The sequence below is a fragment of the Rhinatrema bivittatum genome, chromosome 11 (assembly GCF_901001135.1).
Source record: "Rhinatrema bivittatum chromosome 11, aRhiBiv1.1, whole genome shotgun sequence".
In the NCBI taxonomy this organism is placed as follows: domain Eukaryota; kingdom Metazoa; phylum Chordata; class Amphibia; order Gymnophiona; family Rhinatrematidae; genus Rhinatrema; species Rhinatrema bivittatum.
In genome coordinates this window covers 25,601,555-25,619,490 of record NC_042625.1, presented here as the reverse complement: position 1 = coordinate 25,619,490, position 17,936 = coordinate 25,601,555, and the positions used below count along the sequence as shown (strand labels likewise).

Genomic DNA, 17,936 nt, shown 5'->3' with positions numbered 1-17,936 from the left:
TTAGCAGCACTGGTGTTCACTTCTTCGGCCCCCTCCGGCCTCGATTTTAATTTCTTCGGCCCCCTGGCTTGGTCTCCGGCGGGGGCCGAAGAAATTAAAATCGAGGCCGGCGGAGGCCGAAGAAAAGAAGATGGGCGCCGTCCAGCCAGCCCCTGCTTGAGGCTGGCTGGGAGATGCCCATCGTCTTTTTTTCAGCTGCCGCCGGCCTCGATTTTAATTTATTCGGCCCCCGCCAGCTTGGTCTACCGCGGGGGCTGGCTGATCTTCTTTTCTTCGGCCTCCACCGGCCTCGATTTTTATTTCTTCGGCCTGGGCTGGGTGGTCTCCTTGGGGGCTGGCTGGGAGGCACCCATCTTCTTTTCTTCGGTCTCCACTGGCCTCGATTTTAATTTCTTCAGCCCCCGCCGGCTTGGTCTCCGGCTGGGGCTGGCTGGGAGGCGCTGAGGCTGGGCTGAGGAAGAGCCTCGCGGTCGAGACCACGTGACCAGCTAGACTGGCCCACCGGGGAAGCCTGATCCCCCGATAGGCCAATCCGCCCCTGTCTCTCACCCTGAGGACCCACATGGACAACAAGTCCCTCACCTGACCCTGCAGCTTGATCACACATTCTGTAGTGAGCAACACTTTCCCCTGCTCCTTATCGAACAGGGCTCCAGAAATTCCAAAGACCGAGAAGGGGTCAGATGACTCTTGGCAAGGTTGACCACCCAGCTGAGCGATCTCAAAAGTTGTAGACCCTGCGGATAGCTGACTGACACAGAACCTCGGATTTCGCTCGAATCAACCAATCGTCCAGATAGGAATGCACCAACAAGCCTTCCCTCCGGAGTTGTACCGCTACACCACCATTACCTTGGTGAAAGTCCTGGGCGCAGTGGCGAGACCGAAAGGCAGAGCCCGGAACTGGTAGTGACTTCCCAGTATGCAGAACTGGAGGAACGTCTGGTGAGCCGACCTGATGCCAATATGGAGATAGGCCTCCATGAGATCAGAGAAGCCAGGAACTCTCCTTGCCCTACCGAGGTGATGACTGATCGAAGAGTTTTTCCATGCGGAATCGTGGCACCAGAAGGCCTCTGTTGACTGTTTTTAGATCTAAGATCGGTCAGAAAGTACCTTCCCTTTTGGGGACTATGAAGTAAATAGAATTGTGGCCTCTCCGTTGTTCTGCAGACGGAACCGGCGTTATAGCTACCAAGTCTAGGAGACGTTGTAGCGTGCCTCGTACTGCCTCTCGCTTCTCTCGGTACGCACATGGAGAGATCAAGAACTTGTCCTGAGGGCGCCGTAAAAAATCTAAAGTGTAACCTTGACTTATCACGGTGAGGACCCACTGGTCCGACATCAGCTTGATCCATTCCTCAAAGAAGAGCAATAGTCTGGCTCCCACTACTGGCACCGAAGAATGGACCGGCAGTATCTCATTGCGAAGACTTAGCTCCCGCAGCAGACTGAGGGTTACCAGGTCTACCGAACCATCTGCCTCGAAAGGACTGAGACCACGACTGTTGTCTGCTCAAACCTGGGCGAAAGGACGACCCGGACAATCGCGCTGGTCGGGGTCTTCTACTACCCCGAAAACGAGTCCGAGTTGTAAAGGAGCCTCTTGATCTGGGTCTGTCCTCTGGCAGATTATGAACTTTGTTCTCCCCCAGAGATTGGATCATGTCTTCCAAATCTTTGTCAAAGAGCAATTTGCCTTTAAAGGGAAGTGAGCCGAGCTGGGCCTTGGACGAGACATCCGCTGCCCAGTTCCGCAGCTACAGAAGCCTACGTGTGGAGACCATGGACCTAACCAACATCCACAACAGATCATATAGAGCATCGGCGCTGTAAGCGATAACTGCTTCTAGACGACCTGCCTGGAGAGTCTCACCCTCCGAGAGACTGGCATTGGCCTGGAGCTGCTGGGCCCATTGAAGACCCGCACGCAGAGCAAAATCACTGCACATTGCCGCTCATACCCCCAGCGCTGATACCTCAAACATTTTCTTGAGCTGGAGTTCTAACTGCAGGTCCTTGAGGGCCATCGCCCCCGTGACTGGGATAGTGGTCTTCTTGGTGACAGCAGACACCGCTGCATCTACCTTAGGGACCCTCAGCAGATCCAATGCCTCCTCCGGCAGAGGATATAGCTTGTCCATCGCTTTGCTGACCTTCAACCCCATCTGGGGTGTCCCATTCTCTAAACAGCAGATCCGTTGCCGAGAAATGGAAAGGGAAGGAAACCATAGAACCCCTGAGACCCAGCAATACTGGATCCATAGCTCCCAGCCGAGACTCCGCCGGCGGGGCTTCCAAGCCTAACTCCCCCAGAATGGCCGGAATAAGCGGATTCAACTCCTCTTTCTTAAAGAGGTGAACCACCTTCAGATCATTGTTTTCCATCACTTGAGACCCCCAGTTTAAGTCTTGCTGCGGATCTGTGTCCGTCCCCCCCCCACCCCCCCACCAGGGGGGCTTGGATTGGGGATCTGGATCCTCCTGGGAAGTGGAGTCCGAGTCCGTCTCAGCTGGCCCAGACCATAAAGGCCGTTTGCTCGTAAGTGGCTCAGACCCTCCTCTGGACCTGGAGCGCTTCCGTGATGTTTGGTGCCGGGGTTGTAACAAAATCTTCTCCGCAGAAGCCTTGTGCAGCAGCAATACAAACTCCGAAGAAAAAGAAGAGTCCGAAGAGGAATCAGTAGCCCCCTCAGGGCTATCCTCGGCTACAGGAGAGGCTGGACCTGTGGGAGCGCCCCCCCAGAAGGGATTTGCTGTGGGGAGAGCAAAAGGTAAAATCCCCTCCCCCATCGCGGTCCGCGAGGCTACCTGAAGCAATCCCAAGATGGCTGCTGTTCCCGTGCCCAGTGGGAATGGCTCAGCTGATACTATGCAACTCGTCTGCAGCCGCATGGCAGACTGCGGGGCTCGAATCCGACCCTCCCGAGGCAAAACGGAGAATCCTTTCCCGCCCTGCAAGCAGTCGGAACAGAGGCCTTCGCGCGAGATGAGCTGCACGTGCGACGAGCTGCACACGCAGAAGGAAGAACCCCAGGGCATCCTCGTCCCAGCAAAAATCAGAGCTAACAAACGCGGCGAAAACGGTGGCGCAGCTCGGCGGGAAAACAAAAACAAAGGTACAGGAGAGTCGGCACGGTAATGAGAAAAATGTTTTTTGTTTTGTGTTTTGTTTTTTTTAAGTTCAAACTTGCCCGATCGCTGTCCCTGGTTCTGGAACAGCTCCTGCTCCTGCTGGGGTGAGTGAGCCGGGCTCCCTGATATCACCCCAGAGCTGTTTCCAAATGGGTACAGGGCCCTCAACCCTTAGCAGCAGCTGTCTCGACCAGGGGGGATGGTCCCCTCAGGACCTAGCAACCCCCTGGAAGACTGACAGATACTCTGTCGACTAGTTACTTTCCTCCTTCTCCTCTTCTGATTAATAGTGGCCCTTTGGACACTCACCTGGTGAGAGTGAGTGAAATGCCTAATAGTGACTGTAATGAGGGCACTCTCGGTGCTTCTCTGAGTCCAGGTATTGGTCAACTACCTCCTCAACCTTCTGGGGCTATACCCGATGAAGTGTTCCAGGCTGAGGAGCCAGTTATTCTTCACAGGACTAAGATAGAGCAGACTATAGCAATGGCCCAGTCTGAGAGAGTTCCAGAAATGCAATATCTTAATTTTGTGAGTGTTTTACATATATCATCTGATATTGATATGAATCAGTGGAGATCTGCTGAGCCTCCTTACAGACTTGTGAAGAATCTTAGCTAAATTGAATATAAATGTCTCTCAGTCAAATGTTCATCTGTCTTCCTTAGTTATGGCTAATAGATCTTTTATCGAAGTACAAGGTAGAAAGATCTGTCAATTTGATAAATTCTAAGGTTCAAGCATTATAAAATGCTGAAAATATGCATATTAAAGATAATTTGATGTTGTATAATGAGTTGGAAAATGTTGATAACTTACTGAGAGCAAAAAATGTACATTTAGTTAATTTCCCACATACTCTATTATCAGCTTTTGAAGTGTTTAAAAAAATGTCTTAAAGAGATAATGGCTTATGATGAAAACAATATTCCAACTATTTCTAGAATTTTCTATCTCCTGAGGCAAAGAGGTAATAACAATATTAAGCAGAGAGAGATCGAAGAGTTGGTGACTAGCCCCAGTATAACCACTTTTCTAAAAGAGTTGTTGATATGATATCTAAAAGGGCTACATTATTAGTATCTTTCTGCTCTGAACAAGCCAAGGATCCAATCTTTGAAAAATTCTTTAGAAATAAGGATGTTCTATTTTGTGGTCAGAAAGTAAGTTTATTTCCTGATGTCTCAAGAGCAACTCAGGCTTGTAGAAGACATTTCCTTTCCCTGATAACAAAACTTTAGCTATTGGTGCTTCCTTTTTCCTTGCAGATGTTTTGTAACCTTTCAGGCAAAAAACGTTTTGTTTACTGACCCACTACATTGTGAGACCTTTATATCCAAATTGTCCTGTTGAGTGACTTTATCTTCTTAGCTGAGTATAAGTTAAGGTGACCTGGTAACTAGAGTTTGACTCCTCTCCTCCTTATTAGCTTTTTTCTTAATAGTTCTTTTCTTTCTCCCTCATGATTATTGGAACCAGGATTATACAGATATTGTTTTATCTTTATATATAATAGTGTTTGTTTTTTAAATCATTTCTTGATCTGTATTTTCTTTTTTTCCTCATTTTCTTGTGTAATATATTGAAAATTAATAAAGGTATAATTAAAAATAAATGTTTAAAATCTGAATCTTGATACGGCGTGATAAAATAATCGAGTTCTCTCATTTTATTTTATCACTATAACTAACGTGGGTGCGAATCTTTTCCCTTTCAGACAATCTCTCTCTCTCTCTGGGTGGCAAGTTACTGTAGTGGTGTGCTCCGACCGTTCAAATCAAATCTACAAAAAAAGAAAAAGAAGAAAAAGGACATCCCTGCAGCTATGGTAGGAGCCTGAAACCCAAGTTTTGCTTTCAGAATATGAAGACCCTGAAATGATCTGTTCAGTTGTTAGTTATTAATTAGATTTATGAATCGCATTACACCGGAATCCCAGCTCTGTTAAGAAAATGTAGAGCCTTGTGCCTTATGAAATTAAGGTGGCTAGTCACTGTTTTCCCCATCAGTCCCAAGGATGCTTAGGACGCAGTTCACAGCTTTGGCCACGTGCACCAGATTTATTTACTGGCCAATGATGTAGTTTAATGCCCAGTATTAATGAGCTGCTAATGAAGCATGTATTAATGCTGAGGTGTAATTACGTTTTTTTTGTAATAATGCATTGGTGTTAGATTTTGTGCTTTCTGATATGCACCCTTTTTCACTCTGGTAATAGGTAATAAGCCGTTGAGCATTCTTTTGCAATAGACTTGGTGTTGCCCCTAATGCAACCTAGTGTACATATGTTAGTGTGCATTAACCACATGCTTTAGAAAAAACAGGAGTTGAAATAACGTTAATGCAGTTTAGTACTTTGTCTCCTTAAATTAGTAAGGGCAGCCTTCACTAGGACAGCCAATTGAAAGGAGGAAAAATTGGAGACTGCCTGAAACAACAGAGAGTAAGTTAAAATATATAAGAAGCAACTATATGGCTCTGTCTTTTGTACTCATAATTAAAAGAGAAGGGCGACCAAAATGATAGAGGATGGAACAGCTCCCCTATGAGGAAAAGCTAAAGAGGTTAGGGCTGTTCAGCTTGGAGAAGAGACGGCTGAGAGGGGGATATGATAGAGGCCTAAAAAAATTATGAGAGGTCTACAACAGTAAATGTGAATCGGTTATTTACTCTTTCAGATAACAGAAGGACTAGGTGGGCACTCCATGATGCTAGCAAGTAGCACATTTAAAACTGTTTTTCATTCAATGCACAATTAAGCTTTGGAATTTGTTGCCAGAGGATGTGATCAGTGCAGTTAGTGAGGCTGGGTTTAACAAAGGTTTGGATAGGTTCTTGGAGGAGAAGTCCATTAACTACTATTAATCAAGCTGACTTAGGGAATAGCCACTGCTATTACTGGCATTAGTTGCATGGGATCTACTTAGTGTTTGGGTACTTGCCAGGTATTTGTAACCTGGATTGGCCACTGTTGGAAACAGGATGCTGGACTTGATGGATTTTGGTCTGACCCAGTATGGCAACTTCTCATGTTCTTATGTTCTTAAAATTTTTGTGGCCTAAGAAATGCTTTCCCAACCAGTGTGCCTTGGCAATGTTGAGTCCATTGGTCTTCGACGGCTTCGCCCCGCTTGCCTCACCTTATTCTCGGCTCCTCCCGCTTACCTGGGCAAGATGGCTACTGCCGCGTCTTCCAGCCAACCTCTCTGGCATCCCCAGAACGGCTATGGTGCAGCCTTCCGCCATTGCTCCTCCCAGGTACCTACTAGGGTGCGCGCGCGCGCAACCCATCTTTGTACCACCCTTGGCGTGAACCTTGAGGGTGTTCCCTCATGCTGACGTCACGCCATCTGGGTATATTACGTTCATCAATTTGCTAGCTCCCCAAGTTAGCAAGGATTCGAATCTGTTCCTGTCTACTGTACTCTGCCGCTTCCCTGCTGCCGCAGGAAGCTCTCTCTCTCTCTGCCCTTTGGGGTATATGCTAATCTAGGTACCTGTTCCTCGGGGGCCCTCTGCTTTATTTCAGGTTCCTTTGAGGGAACAGGTACTCGCTCCTCGAGGGCCTGCTCTCCCTGCCTCGGTGCCTGTACCTTCAACTACATACCTGGTGGAATCGCATATCAACAGCTAAAACCTAGTGAGTACTCTAACTCTCAGTCTATCTCATCCACAGTATCTCCTCGCTGGGAGACCTGCTGCGGAACCTCCTGACATCATCTAGGAGAGAAAGGCTCCCTCTGCCGAGGTCCCTGAGACTACATCCACAGACTGCCTCACTACTGCCACCTCTGGTGGAGATCTTCATGCTATATAATAAAGAATTATCCTGTGTTTTGTGTGCACGAGTCTAGCCCAGTGCTGTGACCCCTCACGGGGCTCCTCCCCATGGGCATGGTATCTCCACAGCACCCAGGGATCCATAAAACACACGTTATCATAACAGATTGCTAACTCCATGGATCCGGCTTAGCTCACTGCGTTGCGGGCCATTCCAGGCCTGGCTCAGCGGATCTCCGAACAGCAGACTGCGCTGGAAGGACTGACCGCTGCATTTTTTTTTTCCCAAAATCCTTTTTTTATTAGAGAGCAACACAGGTACAATCAACAACCCAATCTTAGATGAAGAGATTACAATGGGAATCAGATATTATCAGTATAAGACAGTGCAGAAATAATCCCCACTATAGCGAGATCAGTTATAACATCACCCCGTGCACTCTCCCTTTTTGTGTTCCTCCCAACCCATCAAAACAGATTAAACTTCAGACATATCCCATCACCCAAGCACACCACAGACCACTGCTAACATTCCATACATGCAACCTACACCACCCCTCCCCCTCCTACCCTGGGAGACACCCCCTCCATAGTTAGCACTATTCCACATTAGTAACATAACATCACAGGCCTTTGCAAAATTCAGACATTATTGTAATGCACAATAAACGCAGAGCAAATCACTTCCAAGAGGGGTGATAACCGGCGGCGGTTAAAGTAGATTGAAGGTCCAATGACAGTAGGTCATAACAAGTAGACCAACATGACTGGTATAGCAGATCCCTTTCTCTCTCACTATCCATGGCGGCCATTCGCTCCATTTGCATTGAGAAGGCCAGCCGTTCAAACCACGCCCGCAGGTTGGGCGGCATATCTGGTGTTATCCAGTCAGCTAATATCGTGCGGCATGCCAGCAATATTGCAGTGTGACCAAATTTATCCAAGGATAATTTGTAACAAGGAAGAGTGCCTCTTAAACCTGAAAGAAGCAATTTGCCCGTCCAGCCAATAGAGGAACCAGTACATTGAGCTACTACTGCAAGCACCTTCGTCCAGAAGGTTCGCAGAACTGGACAAAGAAACAGTCTATGTGCCAAAGTACCTGTCGCTTGATGACATTTAATACATTTTGGGGAGGGTAACCGTCCCATCCGACAGCGGCGAACATCGTCACAAAAAATGTGGTGCAAAATCTTAAATTGTAGCTCTTGAAGAGAGAGATCTGGTAGGCTTTTGGGCATAAGCTTAAAACACGAAAGCAGGTAAGAAGTAGGGATATCCATGGTCCACGCCTCAGTCCAGTATCTTGCTAAAGAAACCACATGCGGCGCAGTGCGATTTCTTTCTACCAAACTCACACCATCCTTTAATAGAGTTACACTTGAAAGCCCCATCAAACAAACGCTGCGTAAAAGCTGACTCCTGACGAAAGGACTCCTCAGTCCAGTGAAAGGATTGGAGATAGTGACGGGTCTGTAAATATGCATAGAAATGTTTAGCTGGTAAATCATATTCACGGGCCAGAAACGCAAAGTCATGCACTATTGGCGAGTCAGTAACATAGAAGCAAAAAGTAAACGCAAACCCTTTTTGTAGCCATGCATCAAAAAGAAAATAGTTGTCTCGGCCTGGAAGAAAGTCCAAGTTGCCCATTAAGGGCATGAAGAGAGAGGAAAGACCCTCCAGGCCTCCTCTAGACCTTATCCACCGCCAGGCCTGTTGACATGGCTGCACCAAGCTGTGAGGGGGATATTTAAGGTCCGATAAGCCCCAGGACTAGCCTGAATCAGGTACAGAGGGGACCAAGGTGCAACCATACTTATTACCAGCCCATCTTCACAATATGCATATTCATCGAGGATCCATTCCCCCCCCAAATCTAAGTTGGCAAGCCGCATTGTATAATCGAACATCCGGCAGGCCAAGTCCACCCTCCCCTCTCGGAGACATCAACACCTGATAGTGTACCCTTGCTTTTTTCCCCGCCCAAAGAAATTTTTGAAAAGAAGACTGCAACCACTTTAAATCTTTGCTAGTAAGCCAGCAGGGCAACATATGCAACTTATAAAGGAGTTTAGGTATAAGTACCATCTTAATAGGAGCACTTCTACCAAAAAGAGAGAGGGGCAAAGAGCGCCAAGCCGTCAGTTGAGCATCCAAGTCTACCAGCACACTTTTAATATTCAGAGCATAAAGATCAAAGGGTCTCGAGAGATCCAAACCCCCAAATATTTCAGTTTGTTCTGAGCCCATGCGAACAGGAACCCCCCCGGCCAATGTTTTTGCACATCAGGGTCTAGAGCAAGCGCTTCTGATTTAGAAAAATTAATGGTCAGTCCCGAAATAGAGTGAAAAACAGTAAAACATTGTATAATGACAGGAATGCTCACCCGAGGTTGTCCCACAAACAACAGGATATCATGCTAACTTCATCTGATGACGACCTATGCGGAGACCCTGAAATATATCCTCCAAGCGTAACTTAATAGCCAGAGGTTCCAGGGCTAACACAAATAAAAGAGGAGACAAAGGGCATCCCTGGTGCACCCCACATAAAATAGGAAAAGCTTCTGACAAAGTACCATTGATAAGTAACCTGGCACTGGGATTAGCATACAGTGCTCGCAGCCAAGATAAAAAGGAGCCCGATATGCCATATGCTTGCAAAGCCCAAAACAAATAATCCCACGAAAGGGAATCAAAAGCTTTTTCAGCATCCAAACTCAATACCAGGGCTTCCGATTTAGAGTGGAAATTTAATAAGCCAATCAAGCGTCTCACATTTTTAACGCCTTGGCGTCCCTTAATAAAGCCGATTTGGTCACCATGTATCACAGAGGGCAGTAGGAGATTCTGGCTGCCAGCACTGCTGCCAATATTTTTAAATCCCCATTTATAAGAGAAATGGGCCTGTACGAGCCCACATCCTGTAAGTCCTTTCCAGGTTTGGGGAGCAAAGTGGATTGATTTTCCATGGGTGTCACTGGATTCTCCTGAACTAAGCTATTATAAAAGGGTCGCAGTGCAGGTAAAACAGGGAATTTCAAAATCTTAGAAAACTCCGGCCCAAGGCCATCTGGACCAGCCGCCTTTCTCAACTTAAGGCCGTGTATAATGGCATAAATCTCTGAATCAGTTATAGGCAGATTTAACGAAAAAATCTGCGCCTCAGAGAGGTGCGGCCAAGGGAGCCCAGAAAAGAAAGACTCTCTTGATGGGGTATGGCTGTCCTTCTTCCCATGGAGTCCACTATAATATTCCAGAAAATGCTCCGTGATTGCTGCCGAGGCAATTTGACTGGACCCAGAGCTATCTTTAATACTAGTTATAAAAGATTTAGGGCCCCGCGCCCTAACCAAGTTAGCCAGCAACTTACTGGGCCGATTACCATATCTATACAATTGATATTTATAATATCGCATAGACTTGGACGCTCGCTGAAACAAGAGCATGTGCAGATTTTCCCTCAACTCATCTACTGCACGTTTGCTCGATTCTGACATGGCACTGATATGCCTGAGTTGTGCCTGCTTCAGTTCATCGGTTAGCTTAAGAATCGCAGCATTGCACTTCCTATTTTGGGTAGCAACATAGGCAATATGTCCCCGCATTACCGCCTTTCCTGCCTCCCATAGAACCCGGGGTGTAATATCTGGAGTATTATTGAGGAGCATATATTCATCCCAACAGGTTACAAGGTAGCGAGAAAACTCTTTATCCAAGAACAACCCCGGAGACATGCGCCAAGAAAAGGGGGGCTTGGGATTGCATCCAAATGTTACTGCAACAGAGACTGGCGCATGATCCGATAAGGCAAAGGTGCCTATGGCAGTGGCCGTCACCCTGGGGAACAGGAATTCCGAGATCAAAAAATAATCCAAACAGGAATAAGACCCATGAGGATGGGAAAAAAAAGTATAATCCTGCTCCCCAGGATGCAATGCTCTCCAAATGTCCAGCAAGCGCAATTCCCGGCACAGAAAATTAGGGCCCCTATGATTATCATTAGGTTCGACAGATTTAGGAGGTTTGCAGTCTTCCAACTTGTTGGCTACCATATTAAAGTCCCCTCCTACCAAAAGTGCACAGTCAGAAAGTTCGCCCAGGATCCCCACTAGACGAGTAAAGAACACATGCTGATAGACATTAGGCGCATATACGTTACACAGAGCCACTCTTTGCTGATTACATAAGCCTTGAACTATGACATATCGACCCTCAGGGTCATGCCATACCCGCTCAGATGTAAAAGGCAGTTGTTTATGAATAAGTATAGCCACCCCTCTTTTTCTGGACGAATATGAGGAGAAAAAGCATTGCCCCACCCATTCTCTTTATAATTTGATATGTTCACTCGCTGACAGATGTGTCTCTTGAAGAAACACAGCCTGCGACCCCATACATTTAAAAGCCATAAGGAGTTTCTTTCGTTTGATAGGGGAGTGTATACCATCTACATTAAGAGATGTGCATTTTACTGTAGTCATAGCCTGATGTACTTAAAAAATATTACCAATAAAATATGACAAAGCAGCCATGGCAACAAAAAGAAATCCCGGGGCTCCCCAGCCTAAGCCCCCAGGATCATAAGGAACTGGGCCAATAGTCATAGAAAACTGCCTTAACATCCTAATGAAAAGGATGTCTCCCAGGACTCCCCCCCCCCCCCCCCCATCCCGTTCCCAATAGACCAAACTTCACAACCCAGGCACACCATTTACACCAATCATACCACAGCCATACCAACTCACCTACACACAGAATCCATATCACAAACACCTGCCCCAAGAGGCTCGAAGCCACTCCCCCCCACCCCCACTCCTGCAAACAGTAGAGAAAAGGGCCCCCCTCTAGGCCCCCCACGCCCCCCCCCCCCCCCCCGAGCCAACAACGTAACTTATACAGGAAATCAAGCAACAGTAACAGCATTTCAGAGTCATGATGGAGCCACAAGGCCCCCAATCAAGGGGACCTTGGTATGCCAGTTATACTCCAAGGGCACGGGCAATATATCGAAGGCAGATTAGATCGTGTCGCAGCTATAAGAACTGGTGACCGACCTCGTCGATCCCCAAGGCTAGAAATAGCAACTTAACAAGAACCAGGATCCTCAGACCTCCTCCCCTTGCTCCTCAACAGGAAAACTTCCGACTGCAATCAGCGGCTATTCTTCCCCTGCGGCTGGCAAGGTAGCTATAAATCTGTCCGCAGCATCTCTAGACGTGAAGATAAGAACTTTATCATGGGAAACTCGCAGCTTAGCTGGATAAAGCAACCCAAATTTGATGCCTCTCTTATGCAGCTCTGTACATGCCGGGGACATGGCCTTTCGTTGTGCTGTCATTGCCGCTGAAAAATCATTGAATAAAAGTATCTTATGACCTTGAAATTCCATAGACACCTGCTTAGACGCTCTCATGATCTGCATTTTATGTGTCCAGTTCAGTATTTTCGCTAACACCGGTCTGGGTCTCTTCGCACCATCCCGAAGATTCCAACTCGGTGAACTCGCTCACAGATCATTGGCGTCACAGAAAACTCCAGACTCAGTTGTCTCGGTAACCACGATTCCACGAATTCGGACAACTCACTTTCTTTGACTGATTCTGGCACCCCAATAATACGAATGTTGTTCCTCCGATTTCTGTCTTCTAAATCTTCAATTTTGGCCAGCAAGTCTCATTGAGTAGCTTGTAGTGCTTCCACACTGCGCTCTGACTCGCCCAGCCGGTCGCCATGATCCAACAAAACATGTTCCGCCTCATCCAACTGTTTCGTCTGGCCTTCCAATGCCGATTTGATGTCATCCATAGATGCCTCTATTTTGGTCAGACGAAGGTCTAAGGCCGCGGTGACACTTTGAGAGATTCGAAGAAGTGCATCCGCAGACAGCGAGTCAAGAACCTTTGCGCCTGCAGGGGCCTCTGCCATCATGGCAGCAGGGATGCGAGACCGACAGACGATACTCTTCCGTGCGCTCCTCTGGCGCATCGCCCCTTCCTCCAAACAGTAAGGGTGGACCCCCTGGACAGCCGTGCAGCAGCGAAGCGTGATAATGCAAAACGAGATATCTAGGCAGGAGTATTCTAGTTACTCAGCAGAAGGCAACTGCGCAACCAGCGAGTACAGCATGAGACATCAGAGAAACTAAAGTCCATACATTCAACAAATTGCAACAACAAAACTGGAAAATGCAGTATGTGATATCTGAGAAGTAATGCTCCAAATAGTCATCAGGGTGGAACAGCGCAGTCAAGGAGCACAGTATGAGACATCTAAGAAAGACAAGTCCATATATTCAGCTGAATCCAACAGCAAAGCCTGAAATTGCAAGATGTGATATCTGAGAAGTAAAGTTCCAAATAATCATCAAGGTGCAACAGCGCAGTCAATGAATACAACATGAGACATCTGAGAAAGAAAAGTCCATATATTCAGTGGATTGCAACAGCAAAGCCTGAGATTGCAGGAAGTGATATCTGAGAAGTAAAGTTCCAAATAATTCTCAGGGTGTAACAGCACACCCAGAGAGCATAATATGAGACATCTTAGGGAGCTTCAAATATTCAGCCAAATGCCACGGCAAGGTCTGAGAATACAATGTGAGATATCTGAGAGGAGGTTGTCCAGGTTGTCAGTAAAATGTTACAGTAAAACTGGAGAGGGCAGTCTGATACAGCAGCACAGCCTAAACTTGCAGATAGGCACCACCCTTGGTGTTAAGGCCGGTCAGGGCCAGACTTCAGGCTTCCATGGTAACCCACGCCGTCCTGCTATACCCACATCAGAAAAGTGAGAATGAGCCCGGATTAGAATAAAATCCAGAATATTAAGGATGAAAGACACTCTCAAGGCACCAGCCCCCTCTTCCCAGCGTGGTCACTCAATTTGCACCCGGAGAATGAGGCCCTCCCGGCCTGGCAGCTGCTCCTGCGGGTCACGTTGAATCACTGCCTCATCACTCACAATATCGAGTCTTCCAGCCTTCCGGAGGGTAGTCCCATGTTTTTCTCCACGAAACGCCGCTGGGCCACTCCGCTATCAAGCTTGTATGCACGGGCCTCACCGCATGGCGGACGCCATCTTGGCCGTGCCGCTGCTGCTCTAAGCCCGACTCCGATCAGCCGGCATCCACCACCCCGGGAGCTGTTATCAATCACTTCGGGGGTCCATCGACCGGCAAAAAACCCCCGAAGCAAGAGGTACCCGATATTTTAGCAATTGAGCGCAATCGGGGGGGGGGGGGGGGAAAGACCCACGGGGGACCATGGAGCTCAACTGTTCTCCTCCGCTCCGCGTGACGTCATCACCGGAAGTCGACCGCTGCATTTAATCTACTGCACACACAGATGAACTCGCCTTCCACCTCAGGTAAAGAAGCTAAACTATCTGAGGTGACTGTCAAGATTACTGTGCCTCTAGCAGCTCCCACCCGCTTCTCTGGAGATGCAGAGACTTCATTAACCAGTTCTGCATGCACTTTGCATTACAACTTGGCCAATTTCCCACGGCCTATGCCAAGATTACCTACATCCTGTCATATCTAGACGGATGAACATTGTCTTGGGCCTCTTTGCTGTGGGAGCGCAAGGATCCAATCTTTCACGACCTTGAAGGATTTCTCGAACTGTTTGTCAGTCTTCGATGATCCTGCCCGGATCATTGCAGGATCTTCTTTGGTTCACCTGAAAAAAAGGGAACAAACCACTAGCTGACTTCGCTATCGAATTCAAGACACTGGCGTCTGAATTATCCTGGGACCAGAGATACCTGAAGACCCTCTTCTTTGAAGGACTGAACTCTCGTCTGAAAGACGAACCCGCCACTCGTGAGATGCCTGAGACCTTGGCTGAACTAGTGAAATTGGCAACAAGGATCGATCACCGACTTCGCGACAAGGTTCAAGAGACCAAGACTTCCAGGAGACCCTTTCTGAGCGAAGTTTGAGTCAAATCCACACCCAGGCCTGTCCCTTCAGTCCCAGCAGCCGGTGAAGAAGAACCTATGCAGTTAGGCCACAGCCATCTGACTTCAAAAGAGAGAAGAATTCGGAAGAAATTGGGGCTGTGTATGTACTTTGGACAAGCCAGTCATGCTGTCCAAAATTGCCCTATATGTCCGGGAAACTGGCAGACCTAAGTCCTGCGGGAGGACTCTTCTTAGGTCTCACCATTCCTTCTCCTCCGCTCTCTCTTCCTGTATCCTTGATCTGCGGACCTTTAGAGTACCAGACTCTTGCCCTAGTGGACTCCGGGGCAGGAGGCAATTTCATTCTACGACGAGTAGTGGAGCACCTACGGATCCCCACTTCCACTATGAAGCCTCCACTACTTCTTTTATCCATCCATGGAGAACCCTTACTGGGTGAAGAAACACTACGCACCGAACCAGTGTGTCTATGGACCGGTGCCCTCCATTCTGAAACCATCTCCTTCTTTGCTTTAGAGAAGGCCATGCACCCTATAGTACTGGGATTACCTTGGCTGCAGCAGCATATGCCTCAATTCAATTGGGCTACACTGGAACTGTCTAGATGGTTACCTGACTGCCATGATAAATGCCTGAAGGGAGGTAGTTCCGTTACCCTGTATGCCTACTACCCCAGTGCTGCCGGGGTTGCCGCCTCAATATGCATCTTTCCAAGATGTCTTTTCAAAAGAAGCTGCAGATGTACTTCCGCCTCACAGACCTTATGACTGCACTATTAATCCGCTAATACTGAGCCACCCAAGGGTAGGGTGTACCCCCTGTCCGTGGCAAAAAATAAAGCCATGTCCAAATATATCCAGGAAAATCTCCAAAAAGGCTTCATAAGACCATCCAAATCCCCTGCTGGCACAGGCTTTTTCTTTGTGGGCAAAAAGGACAGTACATTACGTCCATGTATAGACTACAGTGGCCTCAATGAAATAACAATAAAGGATCGTTACCCCCTGCCTCTGATTTCAGAGCTATTCAACAGACTAAAAGGAGCTCAAATCTTTTCCAAATTTGATCTGAAAGGAGCCTACAATTTACTTCACATTCGAGATGGCGATGAGTGGAAGACGGCCTTCAACACTCGGGACGGTCACTTTGAATATCTAGTGATGCCCTTTGGCCTGTGCAACGCCCCGGCTGTCTTTCAAAATTTAATGAACGATATTTTCCGGGATCTCCTCTATAAGTGAGGTGTTGTTTACTTGGACGACATACTGATATTCTCACAAGACATGACCACTCATCAGGAGGATGTTAAGAGAGTATTACAGAGGCTCCGTGAGAACCATCTTTACGCCAAGCTATCCAAATGTGAATTTCACAAAGAGTCAGTGCCTTTCCTAGGCTACATCGTCTCCAATCAAGGCTTTCAAATGGTTCCACAGAAGCTGAAATGTATCCAGAAATGGGTATAAACCACCGGGTTAAAAGCTCTGACACTTCTTAGGTTTCACCAACTATTGCAGGACCTTCATCAAGAATTACTCTTCACTCATGGTGCCGCTTACAGCTATGACAAAGAAAGGTGCCAATGTTGCTAATTGGTCTCCAGAGGCTATAGCTGCATTCCAGAAACTAAAAGATGCCTTTTCCAGCAAGCCATGTCTTCGACACCCAGACCCCTCCAAGCCTTTCATCGTGGAGGTTGATGCCTCAGACGTTGGAGTAGGGGCCATATTAAGCCAGGCTGGTGATTCAAAAGTCCCACAACCATGCTCATTCTTCTCCCACCGCTTCTCTCCTGCAGAGAAAAATTACGGAATAGGAGATAAGGAGCTTCTGGCTATTAAGATGGCATTCGAAGAATGGGGCCCTTGGCTCGAAGGAGCGCAACATCAAGTAATGGTCTTCACAGACCATAAGAATCTGGAGTACTTCCGCCACGCACAGCGCCTGAATCATAGACAAGCGAGATGGTCTCTGTTTTTCAACAGATTCTACTTTATGCTCAAGTACCGCCCTGGAGATAAGAATATCAGAGCTGATGCTCTATCTTTCTCATTCCTCTCCGAGGACATACCTGAAGAATCGCAACACATCATTGACCCAGAGAAGGTCACATTGGCAGCTACCCACTCAGTACGTGCAGGAAAGACTATCGTACCCAAGATACAATAACTGGCTTGGCTTGGGCCTACAACTCTAAACTTTCAGGACATCCTGGTCAACATAGAACCCTGTCTAAACTTCAAACCTATTACTGGTGGCCCACCATGAAGGAAGACACATTCTCCTACGTCGCTTCCTGCGCAAACTGCGCTAAACAGAAGACACCGCCGGGTCGTCCATGGGGTCTACCCCAACCCTTGCCAATGCCAGAAGAACCATGGACACACATTGCCACAGACTTCGTGGTAGATTTACCATCTTCAGGAGAAAACAACACCATATGGGTAACCGTAGATCTGTTCTCGAAGATAACTCATTTTGTGGCTCTCCCAGGCTTACCCACCACCATGGAGCTAGCCAAGCTATTCATTACACACATCTTCCGCCTGCATGGCTTGCCTAAGCACATAGTCTCCGATCGAGGAGCCCAATTCACAGCTAACTTCTGGAAGGCACTATGTAAAAAGTTTGATATTTCTCTCGACTTCACCTCCGCCTACCACCGACAATCCAACGGACAAACAGAGAGGATGAACAGGACTCTTAAGCAGTTCATTCATGCCTACATAAACACTCGCCAGAATGATTGGCGTGAACTGTTGCCCTGGGAATTTGCCATTAATTCTCATCCAGCAACATCCACTGGATCAACACTATTCGAAGTGGTCTATGGACTACTACCACTGCCACTTCCGTTATCAGTGTCGTTCCCAGCAGCTCAATCTACTGTCAAAGATATCCAACAACTTTGGACTCAGACAAAAGAGATGCTAACTAAAGCAGGACTTCGAGCAAAGAAAGGATACGATGCTCATCACTGCAAGGCTCCAGACTTCAAGCCTGGTGAAAAAGTCTGGCTTTCCACGAAGTACTTAAGACTTAAACTTCCTTCAGCTCGCTTTGCTCCTCGCTTTGTTGGACCATTTCCCATT

At 47.5% G+C, this 17,936-nt stretch overlaps 1 protein-coding gene across 2 annotated transcripts in view; it reads left to right on the top strand.

Annotated features, from left to right (window-relative positions):
- The window catches only part of NAA25 (N(alpha)-acetyltransferase 25, NatB auxiliary subunit), a 188,087-nt gene that overhangs the window by 148,609 nt on the left and 21,542 nt on the right, over window positions 1–17,936 (top strand). For both annotated transcript variants that reach the window (XM_029619559.1, XM_029619560.1), the window contains exon 22: window positions 4,853–4,963. In XM_029619559.1, the coding sequence (XP_029475419.1) occupies window positions 4,853–4,963 (111 nt within the window). The remainder of the gene's footprint in view (window positions 1–4,852; window positions 4,964–17,936) is intronic.